This window comes from Podarcis gaigeae (assembly GCF_964106915.1).
Source record: "Podarcis gaigeae genome assembly, chromosome: 1".
Lineage (NCBI taxonomy): Eukaryota > Metazoa > Chordata > Lepidosauria > Squamata > Lacertidae > Podarcis > Podarcis gaigeae.
This window is the reverse complement of record NC_139678.1, coordinates 45,600,558-45,616,311: the sequence shown is the minus strand read 5'-3', so window position 1 is coordinate 45,616,311 and position 15,754 is coordinate 45,600,558. Positions and strand designations below refer to the sequence as shown.

The 15,754-nt window shown below is 45.3% G+C and overlaps 1 protein-coding gene across 1 annotated transcript in view; it reads left to right on the top strand.

The window, feature by feature from the left end:
• Positions 1–15,754, top strand: part of DNAL1 (dynein axonemal light chain 1) — a 31,295-nt gene that overhangs the window by 1,277 nt on the left and 14,264 nt on the right. Inside the window, exons 2-3 of the mRNA XM_083748086.1 lie at positions 3,020–3,222; positions 3,755–4,207. Coding sequence (XP_083604212.1) covers positions 3,020–3,222; positions 3,755–4,207 — 656 coding nt within the window. The remainder of the gene's footprint in view (positions 1–3,019; positions 3,223–3,754; positions 4,208–15,754) is intronic.

Genomic DNA, 15,754 nt, shown 5'->3' with positions numbered 1-15,754 from the left:
CTCCACTGAGACAATAGAGCGGTTGGTATAACAAGTTATTGATTTTGGTCATTAACATAGAAAGGGGTCCACATTTCTTGGAAGCTGCCTCTCTTTGTTATGCCTTTACTTGCTCTCCTGCGTCCAGTGAGATGCTCAAATATTGCTGTATCCCAAATATTTACCCCCATATGTTCAGGGGTCTTTCAGACATGTTCATTCGTTGTTGAGCTATCACTAATGCTGCTGCAGTCAGTAAGAAGCCTACTAATTCTCTGTGGTGCAGGGTAAAGCCCAAGTCTATGTCTAAAGATAGTAGGGCTAAGGCAGGATTTGGAGAAAGAGGTTGGCTTTTAACTGTGGATATAATGGAGAAGAATTTTTTCCTTCCCTCCTTGTCTGATTGTTCCTCCAGTTTCATAGATAAATCTTCAGTCGTTGTTTGTAAGAATTGCATCTCAGACTGATTGGTTACAGCAAGACTGTGTGCATCATTTGCTGTTTTAGAAATATCTGACAGTTGTTTAGATAGCATCTCTAATTTCTGCTCAGAAAGAACTAGGGCTGCTCCCCTGTCCAAGATTGGTGTCTACCTTCTTTTATTAATGTACTCATCTGAGTCTCTGTTCTCCCCCACTGTGGCAGATACTTTCCCGCCTTTTGGTACCCTCATATTGCCTTTGGTCATACCAGTGTCTGACGCCTCCTCTGAAGCCTCAGACAGGGTTCCTGCTATTTCTTCCTGAAGATTTAACCTCACAGATTTGCTTTTTGGTCCCTGTAGTCCCCGGATCATTACCTCCCTGGGGCTGTACAAAAGTTTGTGTTTAGATATTAGTAGGATCCACTCTGCTTAGATTTTGCCCTGAGGTGATGGAGACACAGAATTACTTCGCGGTTTAGCTTTCCAGCTAGCCACGCCTCCTGAATTTTACATTTAAAAATAATAATAATACTAACATAATTTAATAATTGTTTACATTGCATGTACCTGGAGGAGTGACTGAGTGAGATGAAGGAGCTTGACTTCTTTAATTCATCTGCCTCAGTGATGTCCAAGATACCAGGTTGACTTGGCACCTCACTGCTGCATGTTAGTTCAATAATTTAAAAAACCTGGCTTGGTGGGGAATACTTACTACTTGCATTTATTTAGTATCAACAATGGGTTATGTCCAACTAAGTTTTCTTCATTAATTGAAATTAATGAATAACTTGGTTCCATGAATCTCAATATGTCTACTCTGAGTTGAGGTTAGTTGGACACAACTCAGTGGGCTTAAAACTTAAAACTTATATTCATTTTGTTTATTTATCCCTTCAATTACTGGGGATTTTATAAAATATAAAATAATTAAACAAGTTATATTTAACACAGTACATTATGTGAACCTACAAGACTGCCTTATACCACATCATATAATTGGCCCATCTAGTAGCTGTGTCAGCATTCACCAACTGTGGCCTTCCAAATGTTTTGGACTACAACTCCTAGAAGCTCCAGCTAACATAACCATGGTGGCTGGAGCTGATGGGAATTGTAGTCCATAACATCTGGAGGACACCATGGAAATGGCTGTTCTCCAAAGTCTCAAGCAGATGTCTTTCCCAGCACAGCTGCCTGAGATCCCTGAAGATGCTGAAGATTGAACCTTGAACACAGTGGTATAAGTAACTGCCAGAGCTGAATGATCAAGCCCAGATGTGATGTTTTAATGTACCACTGGTGTACAAAAGGAGTTCTTAAATTATATCGTATGCCTGAGATTTCCCCTAACAACCTGATCCTATGCATGTAAGCTTCAGTGTGTTCAATAGAATTTACTCAGGTAAGTGTCAATAGGACGATGGCCTTAATATCCTTTCTACAGCTTGAGGACCACAGCACTGCCTTTCAGAGGAGCAACAGAGCTGTCCTGACAATTTAGAGGAAAATGCATCATTCTCTGTGTGAGGTACTTAGCATTCGTACCAAACCTGTGCAATATCCTTTGTTAGAAATCTTTGGGGCTCACTATGTGAATTAGGGTTATCAATGGACTTGTAACTGAATGGAAAACTAAAGATGTGTAAGGTAATAAAGGGGAGAAATTGGAAATCAGGGGTGGGGTGAGGGGAAGTCTAGAAGGGATAAATAAGTAAGTAATTTGGATGTTAAATTGTTAAATTATTGAAAATAGAAAATTAAACATAAAAAAGAGAAGAGTCCAATATATACAGGCCTGAACAATACTGGTATGACTACAGTATAATGTCACAATTTTGCTAAAATGAGTGCTGTAATACAGAATACAAATTCTTAACTATCTACTAACCTAGTGGTTGGTATTTGTAGTTTTTAAATACAGTCAGGAGGCCACTGAATAAGGAACGAAATACAACATAAAATAATACTATCATAGGATGAAAATATAATACTGTTATTAAAGAGATTATTTTAACACAGAGGTCAAATAGTGGAAAACTTGCATCACACTGTCCCACCAAATTTAATGGGGCTTACTTCTGAGTATAAGGTAAAGGTAAAGGGATCCCTGAACATTAAGTCCAATCATGGCCGACTCTGGGGTTGCGGTGCTCATCTCGCTTTATTGGCTGAGGGAGCCAGCGTACAGCCTCCGGGTCATGTGGCCAGCATGACTAAAGCCGCTTCTGGCGAACCAGAGCAGCACACGGAAACACCATTTACCTTCCCACAGGAGCAGTACCTATTTATCTACTTGCACTTTGACGTGCTTTCAAACTGCTAAGTTGGCAGGAGCAGGGACCAAGCAATGGAAGCTCACTCCGTATGGGGATTTGAACCACCGACCTTCTGATCGGCAAGTCCTAGGCTCTATGGTTTAACCCACAGCGCCACCCGCTAGAATTGCACTGCAAGTCATTCAAAGCATTTTCTCTTCTTTCTGAAAATGTGGTATCAGAGTTTTGTTGTATTTTGATAATAATGTAGTTTTAATAGTGTTATTCTGGTTAGCATTTTATGAACATTTCTTTCAGTGCTCTCTGCCCCAACAACATTGCTCTCTGCTTTCATTAGGAAATGGCCCCTTTCCAGGAGTGATAGATATGTTTGGTGATGAAGGTGGGTTAATTGAATACCGAGCCAGCCTTCTGGCTACTCATGGCTTTGCTGCTCTTTCCCTGCCATATTTTAATTTTGAGGATCTTCCCAAAATCATGGAGGATTTCCACCTTGAATACTTTGAAGAGGCAGCTAGGTTTCTGCTGCGCCATCCAAAGGTCAGTATGGTAAGGATTGTTTACCTATACATAAAGCTCTCCTGCAGCTGAAAGAGTCTGTATGGATGACAGTTTTGAGAAAAATGGCACTTCATCCCTTGAGGAAATACCAATGTTTGTTTTTAGATCTTGTACTTGCTAGCTGAAGAAATCATGGGATCAGGTCAGATCAAATCATCTGCCTTTCTGGAAGAAGACTGGTTATATCGGGATATGCTTTGGAGAAGGGATTTAAAAAACTATGTGCATGAGACGGAATAGATTATGCTCTTATTTTAAGAAATTAACAAATAGTTTTATTGTGAATATATTGTAAACCTAGTTTTCCAAGCTAATAAAATAACATTTTTTTATTTGAATTGATATTTTGGTATCAGCTTTTAGGTTTGATGTGTGTTGTTTTCTTAGAATAAGTTAATAATTTGGCAGGTTTCTCTGTATATCAGGGATGCTCCACAACACAGACCTCTAACATGTGTTCTTTCTTCTCTTCCCCTCTACAATTCCCACTCGTGCTGTTTCATTCCTGAAGGTTAAAGGGCCAGGAATTGGTGTTATTGGGACTGGCAAAGGAGCAGAATTGGCATCTTCAATGATGACTTTCTTGCCAGAAGTAGTGGCTGCCGTCTGCATTTCTGGTTGCAGCTCCATCACAGCCACTGCCCTCCATTATGGCACACTTACTTTGCCTGGGCTTTGCTTTAATATGAGCAGAGTCAGTATTTCAGAGAATGGTGTTTTCGACATTTACGAAGCCTTGGATGACCCAATGGACCCAGCTAATTCACGTAGTCGCATCCCCATAGAAAAAGCAGAAGGGCACTTCCTTTTTGTAGTCGGGGAAGAAGACCGCATTTGGAAGAGTTCTTTATATGCTGAGATAGCCACTGGCTGCCTGTGCCAACACGGGAAGGACAACTTTACACTCTTGAGTTACTCTGGAGCAGGCCATCAAATTAATCCAATATTTACCCCAGTTTGTCTGGTAGCCTTAGACCGTGTTTTAGGGGTGCCTATTCTGGGTGGCGGAGAGAGGAGAGCTCATGCCCATGCCCAAGAACATTCTTGGGGGAAGATTTTGGAGTTTCTGCAGTTCCACTTGAGATGATCACTCAAATAGCTGCACACCGGCAACCGAAGTTGTGGGTAAATGTGCCGAAGGGCCTGAGGAGGAAGGAAAGACATGAAACATGTTGTATGGACCTAGCTGGATTAAATTATTATCTAAACTGATGACAAGGTAAGATTGGACTGATTCAGAGTGGAACAGCCAAAGGTGTATATGATAAAATGTGTTTGGGATGAAGAACTCTAATGATAAAAACATGCAGGTATATAAATTGGTTGAGGGTGTAAATATGAAGCTGTAAACCCTGGCCAGCTCTTAAAAGATCAAAGGCGGCAAACCATAGTGAATTTAAAGGTAAACAAACAAACTTGTTCTTCAAAACCAGCAAAAAAAAAATCTGCCATTTTGAAATCAAATATCCAGAATATGACTACTTTCTGCTATCTTGAAATTTCTGGAATAAGTCTACCGTTAGCAAACACAGCCAATGTTACTACTTGAAGACAAAGCCAAGAGGTCTTTAAAACATGGTCAGAAAAAGACTAGAGTCACACATAGCCTGACCTTCTAAGTTTAAAATGAAACCATACTTGGCCATAATTTTCTTGGATGTGGTGTGGTATTGCTCTCTCCCTGATATGAAGCATAAAAAATGAGACTAGCATAAAGTAATGCAAATGAGGATTGCCATGGGACTGTACACTTCTTGTCTTAAACACCACTTTTTTCTACCTAACCCAATGGATTGGTCCATTAATGTTACTGCTTCATGAACCCCTTTAGTCAAGAATGTTTTTATTTTTCTGATGTATTTTTAATTTTGTCCCACTCCATCCTGTGTTGTTTTTTACATTGCATTAAACTATCAGTGAAGTCAGAAGACAATTAATTAGAATCATAGAATCACAGAATTGTAGAGTTGGAAGGGATCCAACGGTCATCTAGTCAAAAGCTCTGCTGTGCAGGAATTACAGCTAATTAGTTTCCTATATTATTACAACAGGCAGAATTCTTTGCACAAAGTATTGGAGATTGCCAACCATAACAAAAATCAAATGATGAGTCAGAAAATCATGGGCTTTAGCAATTATGGCTAAACTGACTTTCTTTTTTTAAAAAAAAGGACGGAGACAAAATAAAGTTTTAGCAAAATGTGAGAAAATTGTTGATTATACTAAGAGATTGTTTAAAACCAATAAAGACCTATGGTTTTACAATGTATTTATATTTTGGGAAGTGAAATTTTGGAAAAAATATGTATATCGGTTTTATTGTAAGACTATTACTCAAATTTGGAAATGTGAAGTCAGTTTTCCTTCCTTTGATTCCTTTTTTGAGTAGGAATAGATCAACAATTTCCTTATATTAGTATTATAATTATCAGATTCATGTCTAGAGTTTTGTTGTGCACTTGCTTATGATTAATGTTACTCCTTGTGATGTCACAGATTTAATTATTTTCTTTGATATTATAAATGTATGGAATGGAAGTATTGTGTTAATAAAAGAAAAGAAACATTAAAATGTATGCTAAGTCATGCAAAAATTGTTTTACAACTTTAAAAACATAAGCAAGTCACTTGAGACACTGTCTCATAAATGCAAATTATGGTAATTATAACAATAATAATAGTAACAACAGAGAGAGAGATCAGACAGCCATTCGTCTGACATGTACACATAAATAATTTGTCTTGATCTTAGTCTGTTGTCTGTAGTTCATTGAGTTTAAAAATACACTGCCTGGGTATTTTCCTTTTATAAAGTATTATGTATTTAAATGTTGAATTTGTAAAATTACCATTTGCAGCATAACCCCTGCATAAATGGGGAATTTCTTGTATGTGTACACACATATAGGGTTGCATTCAATTAAGTTCAGTAAGTAAACTCACTAGGTTGGGCATATCCACAGCAGTGTAGCTAGCCACTCGGGTGCCCGGTGCGGAGTGTGTGTCCTGCAGCTGTGGGTGGGGTGAGCTGTGTGGAGCCTCTCCGCCCTCCCCCTCAATTATAGGGTGGCTGAGGAAGAGGCAGTGAGTGGGCAGACATGACACAAGCCCCATGCTGCCATTTCAAGCAGCGTAGAGCCTGCAGGCGCCGAAGCCACCACATCACTCCCAGGAGAGACGCGTGGCTCGGGCACGCTGCAGGCCCTGTAGTAAGTGCCGGCCCCCGTGGTGTGGCGCCCAGTGCCAGACACGTTCCATACATTTCTTGACTGAACTAAAAAGCTTTGTCCCTACAGGAGCCAGAGTCTAGTACGAAAAGGGTATTACAATTGATTCAGGAGTTTGGTCGGGTGGCGGGATTTAAACTTAACAAGCAGAAAACCAAGGTTTTGGAAAAAAAATTGACACCTTTAGAATCAGAAAGGTTTCAGAAAGAGACAGAGTTAAATGTGGTTAAAAAAGTAAGATACCTAGGGGTAAACATAACAGCGAAGAATATGAGTCTATTTAAGGATAACTATGAAAAGTGTTGGTCTGAAATCAAAAGGGATTTAGAAGTTTGGTCAAGATTGAAACTTTCCTTGTCAGGACGAATTGCTGCTATAAAGATGAATGTATTGCCAAAGATGTTGTTTTTATTTCAGACTTTACAGATTGTGGATAAAATGGAGTGTTTTGGGAGGTGGCAAAGAGATATCTCCAAATTTGTCTGGCAGGGCAAAAAGCCCAGAATTAAGTTTAAGATACTAACTGATCCTAAAGAAAGAGGGGGCTTTGCCTTGCCAGACTTAAAGCTGTACTATGAATCAGCAGCTTTCTGCTGGTTGAAAGATTGGCTGCTTCTTGAAAACACTGATGTTTTAGATTTGGAAGGATTCAACAACGTTTTTGGATGGCATGCATATTTGTGGTATGACAAGGTTAAAATTCATAAGGCTTTCAAGAACCATATTGTCAGGAAAGCAGTGTTCAATGTCTGGATAAAATATAAAGACTTATTGGAAAATAAGACCCCAAGGTGGTTATCACCAATTGAAGCTAAGGCCCGGAAAAGACTCAATATGGAGGTCAAATGGCCAAAATATTGGGAAATAATAGAAAAAGATGGAGATAATTGGAGGTTGCAGAGTTTGGAGAAATTAAAAGATAAAGTGCGAGATTGGTTACATTATGTTCAGATCAAAGAAGTTTTTAAGTTGGATAAAAAGATAGGATTCCAGGTGGAAAAATCAAAGTTAGAAACGGAATTGTTAGAACCTAAGACTAAGGTACTTTCAAGAATGTATAATTTGCTGCTAAAATGGAATACACAAGATGAAACGGTCAAATCGGCTATGATAAAATGGGCACAGGACATAGGGTATAATATTATGTTTGTTGACTGGGAAAGGTTATGGACCACCGGTTTGAAATTCACGGCATGTAATGCCTTGAAAGAAAATATTATGAAAATGATATATAGGTGGTACATGACCCCAGTCAAGCTTGCAAAAATATACCATTTGTCTGATAATAAATGTTGGAAATGTAAAGAAACCAAAGGAACGTTCTTTCACCTCTGGTGGACCTGCCCTAGAGTTAAGGCTTTCTGGGAAATGATATATAATGAGTTGAAAAAGGTATTTAAGTATACCTTCCCTAAGAAAGCAGAGGCCTTTCTTTTGGGCATCGTCGGCCAGAGGGTGTTAAAGAAGGACCGAACATTTTTAATGTATGCAACAACAGCAGCAAGGATACTTGTCGCTAAATACTGGAAAACCCAAGATTTGCCCACACTGGAAGAATCGCAGATGCAACTGATAGACTATATGGAGCTTGCAGAAATGACTGGCAGAATCCGAGACCTGGGAGAAGAAGTTGTGGAGGAGGACTGGAAGAAATTCAAGGACTATTTACAAAAATATTGTAAATTGTATGAATGTTAAGAAAGATGTAAGATTATCAACAATATGGCACCAATAAGTTAGTTAAAAGGAATATGAAGATAAATGAAAATATAATGTCAGGGAACTGACATCAGAGAGAAAAGCGGAGGCAGGGCTCCAGAGCGATGCCGGAGAGGGAACCAGTCGGGGGGAAGGAATTCAGTGTGACACCAATAGAGAGGAGAGGGAGATAGAGGAATCGGTGTCAGGGCTCCGAGACCCTTCAACCGAGGCCAGCGGAGAGAGCGCTGGCACGCCCTTGCCGTCCCCTTACCTGCGCAGACACGTTCCGCGCAGGGAACACAGGCGGAGACTTGGGGTCAAACAGCTTTTATGCTGGAAGAGATTCAAGAAACGCCCACTGACAGATTCTGCAAGTGACTAACAGGTCACGGAGGGCGAGCTCTAACCCTAAACATGGTTGAGCAAACGATCTAACTGAAGTGGAGGCAGTTTACACACGAGTAACCCATCCATAACCATCACAGCAATCCGTCAGTCCCTTGCTGTTACTCGTGAGTAAGCAGTGGAAACATGAGCCAGTCTGGAGGCGCCGGGGCAGCGGAGCCAGCTGCGGGGGCGCAGGACCTGGTGAAGAGGAACCAGGAGCTGGAACGGCATGTAGCACTGCTGATGGCGCGGCTGGATGAGAGGCGCACCCAGGACGCGCAGGTGAGACCCACCCCAGTGGCAAAGAAGGTGCCCGGACTGGTACACAAATTTGGGGGAAAACCCCAAGAATATAATGGATTCCGGACAGAAATAGAGTACGCACTGCAGCTGCAGCATGATGACTTTGCTGACGAGGCAGCACAGGTGGCGTATATCGTGGTGCACCTTGAGGGCAGTCCAAGGGAATGGGTTAGACCCCTAATGGCCGCGCACAACCCCGCCATGAAGGACGTCCGGAAGTTTCTTCAGGCGATGGACGCTATGTATTCAAGCCAATTGGGGGAGAGTGTGATCCAACGGGAGCTGTTGAGATGCAAGCAGGGGGACCTTTCCGTTAGAGACTACTGGTCCCGCTTTGCGATGCTAATACACAGGCTCGAATGGGATATGGACAGCCCGCCCATACGGATGCTGTTTGAGGAGGGGTTGTCCCCAGCCGTTAAAGATGAGCTCTCCCGCGCGCCCCGCCGGAGACTATGGATCAGCTGACTAAAGCGGCGCTGGCGATAGGCTCTCACCAGGAAGCGCGCACTTTGGAAAGGCGGGAAGGGAGAGGGGAGCGTTGCCCTGACTACCGCATCCCTGAGATGCCAAGGCAGCCTTCCGATGACGTGGTGCCAATGGAAATCGATGGGGGGCGCGCACGCGAGGTTCCGAGTGCCCACCAAGGAGGAAAAAGGGAAGGAAAGGCTGGGAAAAGCACCAAGAAATGTTTCCTCTGCCAATGGCCAGGACACTTTGCCAGGGTCTGTCCACAAAGAAAGGCTTGGCAAGGGATGGTGGGAGCCACTGGAAACGAGGAGGAGGGGGCAGAGGAAAAGGTGCAGGGAAACGACAGCGCTTGACTGCCCACAGGGGGGCGCAGCAGCCAAGCGAACAACTAAGTGAAGTGCCCCAACCTGACCCACCCAAGGTTTCTATAGCGATAGAGGTGACGCTAGAACTCCCAAATGGACACCCAGTCAAGGTGAAGGCAATGTTGGACTCAGGCAGCTCCTGTAATTTTTTTTAGTAAGGAGTTTGCACTGGAGCACCAGATCCACTTGCTGCCACTGGATTTCCCACTTCAAGTGACCACGATTGATGGCAGGGAGTTGCTGGGGGGGGGGGGGAGGTGACACATCAAACCCTTCCAGTGAGAATGAGTGTGTCCAGGCACACAGAGACCATTGCCTTTCACGTGGCCACACTGCCGGGACCCCCGATAATACTGGGGATGAGCTGGCTAGTGCTCCATGATCCAGTGGTGGCGTGGCACCAACGCACAGTCACCTTCGGGTCAGCGCACTGTTTGGAACACTGTCTAGGGGGGGAGAAGCCCAGGGTGAGATTGGCCAGAGTGGCAGCAACCACGCTGAAGCAGAAAGCGCAGGTGCCGCCACAGTACGCGGACTTACAAGAGGTTTTCAGCGAGAGGGAAGCGGACAGACTGCTGCCACATAGGCCCTTCGACTGCCAAATCAACCTACTCCCTGGGGCGCAGCTGCCGGTGGGTAAGCTGTATGCCATGTCCGACAGAGAGATGCAGGAGTTGCGAGACTTTATAGACAAGAACTTGAAAAGGGGGTTTATAAGAGAATCTAAGGCAGTGGGGGGGCAGCCCTGTGTTTTTTGTGGATAAGAAAAACTCGGATCAGCCGAGGCTCATCGTAGACTATAGAAAATTAAACCTTGTATCGGAACCCGTGACCTTCCCAATGCCCAGAATTGATGATATTTTAACCAGGGTAAGGAAGGGTAAGATTTTTACCAAGCTGGACCTTAGGGGAGCCTACAATTTGATTAGAATGAGAGAGGGGGACGAATGGAAAACCACCATGTTCACCCCCCTAGAGGCCTTTGAGTACTTAGTCATGCCATTTGGATTACAGTCGGGCTCCGCCTGCTTTCAAAGCTTCATGCACCATGTGCTGGGCCCCCTGCTGTACAAGAACTGCGTAGCATTTCTGCACGACGTCCTGATCTATTCGGACAATGAGAAACAGCATGTCCAGGATGTCAGGGAAGTGCTGAAAAGGCTACAAGAGCACCAGCTGTGGGTCAAGCTGGAAAAGTGCCAGTTTCACGCCAAGGAAGTGGAATTCCTGGGATACAGGTTGTCAGACAGAGGCTTAGCCATGGACCCCGGCAAGGTGCAGGCGGTGCTGGAATGGAAGGCCCCCAAAACCCGGAAGGATGTGCAAAGGTTCCTTTTACAGATAGGTAGCCGTGTTGGTCTGCCATAGTCAAAACAAAAAAAATTCCTTCCAGTAGCACCTTAAAGACCAACTAAGTCAGTTCTTGGTATGAGCTTTCGTGTGCATGCACACTTCTTCAGATACGTATCTGAAGAAGTGTGCATGCACACGAAAGCTCATACCAAGAACTGACTTAGTTGGTCTTTAAGGTGCTACTGGAAGGAATTTTTTTTGTTTTGACAGAGGTTCCTTGGGTTCAGCAACTTCTACCGGAAGTTCATCAAGAACTTTGCCCACTTAACCGCACCCATCACGGATTGTCTCAGCAGCAAAAAGAAGTTCGTCTGGACGGAAGGTGCCCAATGAGCCTTCGAGAGGCTGAAGCAGGCGTTCGCCTCGGAGGAACAGCTCCTGCACGTGGATCTGCAGAAACCGATGAGGCTAGAGACTGATGCGTCGGACAGAGCGATAGGAGCGGTGTTACTCCAGCCGGGACCGGCCCAATACACATGGAGGCCGTGCGCCTTCTTCTCAAGGAAGCTGAATGAATCGGAACAGAACTACACAGTGTACGATCGCGAACTGTTAGCTATTTATGCCGCATTTCGCCAGTGGAGACATCTCCTGATAGGGGCTCAGCACAAAATCCAGGTTTGCACTGACCACAAGAACTTGGAATACTGGAGGACAGCGCGAGTACTCAACCAGCGACAGATTCGGTGGGCACAGGAGTTCTCCAAGTTCTTTGAGATCAAGTACGTGCCAGGACAGGAGAACGTGAGAGCAGACGCGCTTTCCCGGAAACCGGAGTACACGGAAGGAGAAGGACCACCGGAGGCTCGACATGTGTTCCCTGAGGAACGATGGGTTGGTGGGGGGGCGTTGGTTGGGAAACGAGAACTAACCGAGTTGATTCGCCAGGACGAATTTGCCCAAACCAGAATCAGGGAACTAAGGGAAAATGGGGGAGACCGGGGAGACTTCGAGGTAAGGGAAGGGTTACTTTATTACAAGGGAGCAATGTATGTGCCCGGGGGGGCCCTATGGGAAAGGGTGCTCAGACAGCTTCACGACAACCCTACAGCGGGGCACTTTGGGCAACACAAGACTATGTTACTGGTCACTAGGGAGTTTTGGTGGCCAAAGGTGAGGGAAGATGTACGAGAGTATGTGCGGGGGTGTGACCGCTGCCAAAGAGCCAAGGGAGAGCGGGCAGCCCCGGCAGGGTTACTAGAACCCTTGCCCACGCCGGGAAGACCCTGAGAGGTGGTGTCGATAGATTTCATGACAGATTTGCCCAAATCAAGAGGTAAGACAGCAGTCATGGTAGTAGTAGATCTGCTAACCAAGATGTGCCATTTCATAGCATGCTCTCATGCGGTGACAGCCGAGGAAACCGCACAACTGTTTGTTACTCACATCTTCAGGTTGCATGGGGCTCCTTCGAGGGTTATCTCTGATCGAGGGAAACAATTTACCTCGAGGTTCTGGAGGAGGCTTATGAACTTATTGCAGGTGGAGGTGGGATTTTCGACGGCAAGGCACCCGGAAACCAACGGGCAGGCAGAGAGGGCGAACAGCATATTGCAGCAATATCTCCGCTGTTACGTCAACGAGAGGCAGAACGACTGGGTAGAGAAGCTAGCACTGGCCGAGTTTGCGTATAACAATGCGGAGCATGTGTCCACGGGGATGAGCCCATTCTTGGCTAATTATGGATGTCACCCCAGGGCCTTTCCCGGGAGGGGGGAGGAGGGGTGGAGCATGCCCGCCACAGAGCAGTTTGTGGAAGAAATGGAAGCACTGCACCAGCAGCTTAAGATGAATCTGGAAAGGGCCAAGGAGGAGTACAAGAGGCAAGCAGATAAACGTCGCCGGGAAGGGGAGACCATTAGGGTGGGGGACCGGGTGTGGTTATGCACTCAAGGGTTGCCCTTCAAGGGTGGGTGTAAGAAACTCAGGCCGAAACGGCTGGGACCATTTGAGGTGACACACCAAGTCAACCCGGTGGCATTCAGGCTCAAATTGCCAGACAACATGAAAATCCACCCGGTATTTCATAGGGCACTGCTCTCGCCATACAGAGGGGAGCGGAGGGTCCGGGAGGTAGGAGGAGAAGGGCTCAGACACCCACCACTGGAAGAGAGGGAACACCACCAACAGATAATGGAGATCCTGGATTCGCCATGGCGGGGGCGGCAGGTGGAATATCTAGTAGCTTGGGAGGGGGAACCCGAGTCAGAAAACACGTGGGTTCCAGAAGGGGAAATAGGTGATGGGTATCTAGTGGAAGAGTTCCACAACAGGTATCCGAGGAAGCCCAAACCCCTGGAGAGATTCTGGGAGGAGCAATTTGCCACCACGGATGAGGAGGAAGAGGATTTTGTGGGTTTTCCAGCGTCCCCAGAGGAAGGAGGGGAATCGTCAGGAGAGGAGGAATCAGATTGGGAAGGCCCTCCCGTCAGAAACCGGAGCGGGTGGGAAGCGGGGTTTGAGTCCTCGGACGATGATGGCAGCTCCTTTCGAGGGTTCCCTGCATCGTCGGCTGAAGATGGGGACAAGGTCACGTCACCGGGTCAGGCCGGGGGTGGAGGGGGTCCTGGGGGGGAGGTGGATGTCAGGGAACTGACATCAGAGAGAAAAGCGGAGGCAGGGCTCCAGAGCGATGCCGGAGAGGGAACCAGTCGGGGGGAAGGAATTCAGTGTGACACCAATAGAGAGGAGAGGGAGATGGAGGAATCGGTGTCAGGGCTCCGAGACCCTTCAACCGAGGCCAGTGGAGAGAGCGCTGGCACGCCCTTGCCGTCCCCTTACCTGCGCAGACGCGTTCCGCGCAGGGAACACAGGCGGAGACTTGGGGTCAAACAGCTTTTATGCTGGAAGAGATTCAAGAAACGCCCACTGACGGATTCTGCAAGTGACTAACAGGTCACGGAGGGCGAGCTTTAACCCTAAACATGGTTGAGCAAACGATCTAACTGAAGTGGAGGCAGTTTACACACGAGTAACCCACCCATAACCATCATATATAAGAAAAGATACATTTTGGATAAATATTATGTTAAAATTAAGCTTTTAAGGTTTGGGTTAAATTATCTAAAATTAGAGATGCAATATCAGAAAATTATAATATAAGAATTGAAACAAGGTGATAAATTGCTGGGTAAAGTTCGAAAATTTGGAACGCAGGAACGAGAGATGCGAGGAAGTCCAAAGAAGTGATGAAAATGTGGATATTGGAAAAATTATATGTTATGTTGTTTGTTCTTTCTATTGTTCTAAGAAAATCTTTAATAAATATTTATTAAAAAAAAACTTTGTGAGCCCAGTTTTTTTAAAAAAATGCCTATTTTTGTCATCCCCCGCAGTGATGACACCCAGGGTAGCCCACACCCACCACACACCCCTTCCTCCGCCACTGCATATCCATTGACTTACCCTGAGTAGAACTAACAATAGATGCAACCCACTATTGTTTAATTTAATCAATATATGATATACAGTGGTACCTCAGATTACATAAGCTTCAGGTTACATACGCTTCAGGTTACAGACTCCGCTAACCCAGAAATAGTGCTTCAGGTTAAGAACTTTGCTTCAGGATGAGAACAGAAATTGTGCTCCAGCGGCACAGCAGCAACAGGAGGCCCCATTAGCTAAAGTGGTGCTTCAGGTTAAGAACAGTTTCAGGTTAAGAATGGACCTCCAGAACGAATTAAGTACTTAACCCGAGATACCACTGTATCTCTGTGGGTAAAACCTCAGTGCCTAGGGCTTGCCGATCGTATGGTCGGCGGTTCGAATCCCCGTGGCGGGGTGAGCTCCCGTCTTTCGGTCCCAGCTCCTGCCCACCTAGCAGTTCGAAAGCACCCCTAAGTGCAAGTAGATAAATAGGTATCGCTTTATAGCGGGAAGGTAAACGGCGTTTCCGTGTGCTGCGCTGGTGCCGGCTCGCCAGAGCAGCTTCGTCATGCTGGCCACGTGACCTGGAAGTGTCTCCGGACAGCGCTGGCCCCTGGCCTCTTAAGTGAGATGGGCGCACAACCCTAGAGTCGGACACGACTGGCCCGTACGGGCAGGGGTACCTTTACCTTTACCCTTACCACTGTAATATATATAAAAGAGTGTATAGCCTTTGTTGTTGGCATCCGTCTGTCTCAGGAGTCAATGGTGTGTACTTTGGGGGTGATGTCAAACCTCTGAAGAATCACAGCACCTGAAGTGTTTTCCTTCTCCTAGATGGGCTACCTTCCCAGCTTAACAAGCCCCATCTGCCCCTCATTTCCCTCTACAGAATGTGCAGTAACTGCCTTGACCAGTGGACTCACTATTGGTCTCATCTGCTCAATCCACTGCAGCCTGTCTTTGTATGCAAAAGAAGTTTTTAACTCACTGAGGGTTTGAAACCTGTATCTTCTGCCAGAATAAGATTTTACAAATGACTTAACAATACAGTGGTATCTCGGGTTAAGTACTTAATTCATTCCGGAGGTCTGTTCTTAACCTGAAACTGTTCTTAACCTGAAGCACCACTTTAGCTAATGGGGTCTCCTGCTGCCGCCACGCCGCTAGAGCACAATTTCTGTTTTCATCCTGAAGCAAAGTTCTTAACCTGAGGTAATATTTCTGTGTTAGCGGAGTCTGTAACCTGAAGCGTATGTAACCCGAGGTACCACTGTACAATCTTACATTTATGTGGTACTATAATATCTAGTAATATCTGCAGCACTTTCCAAA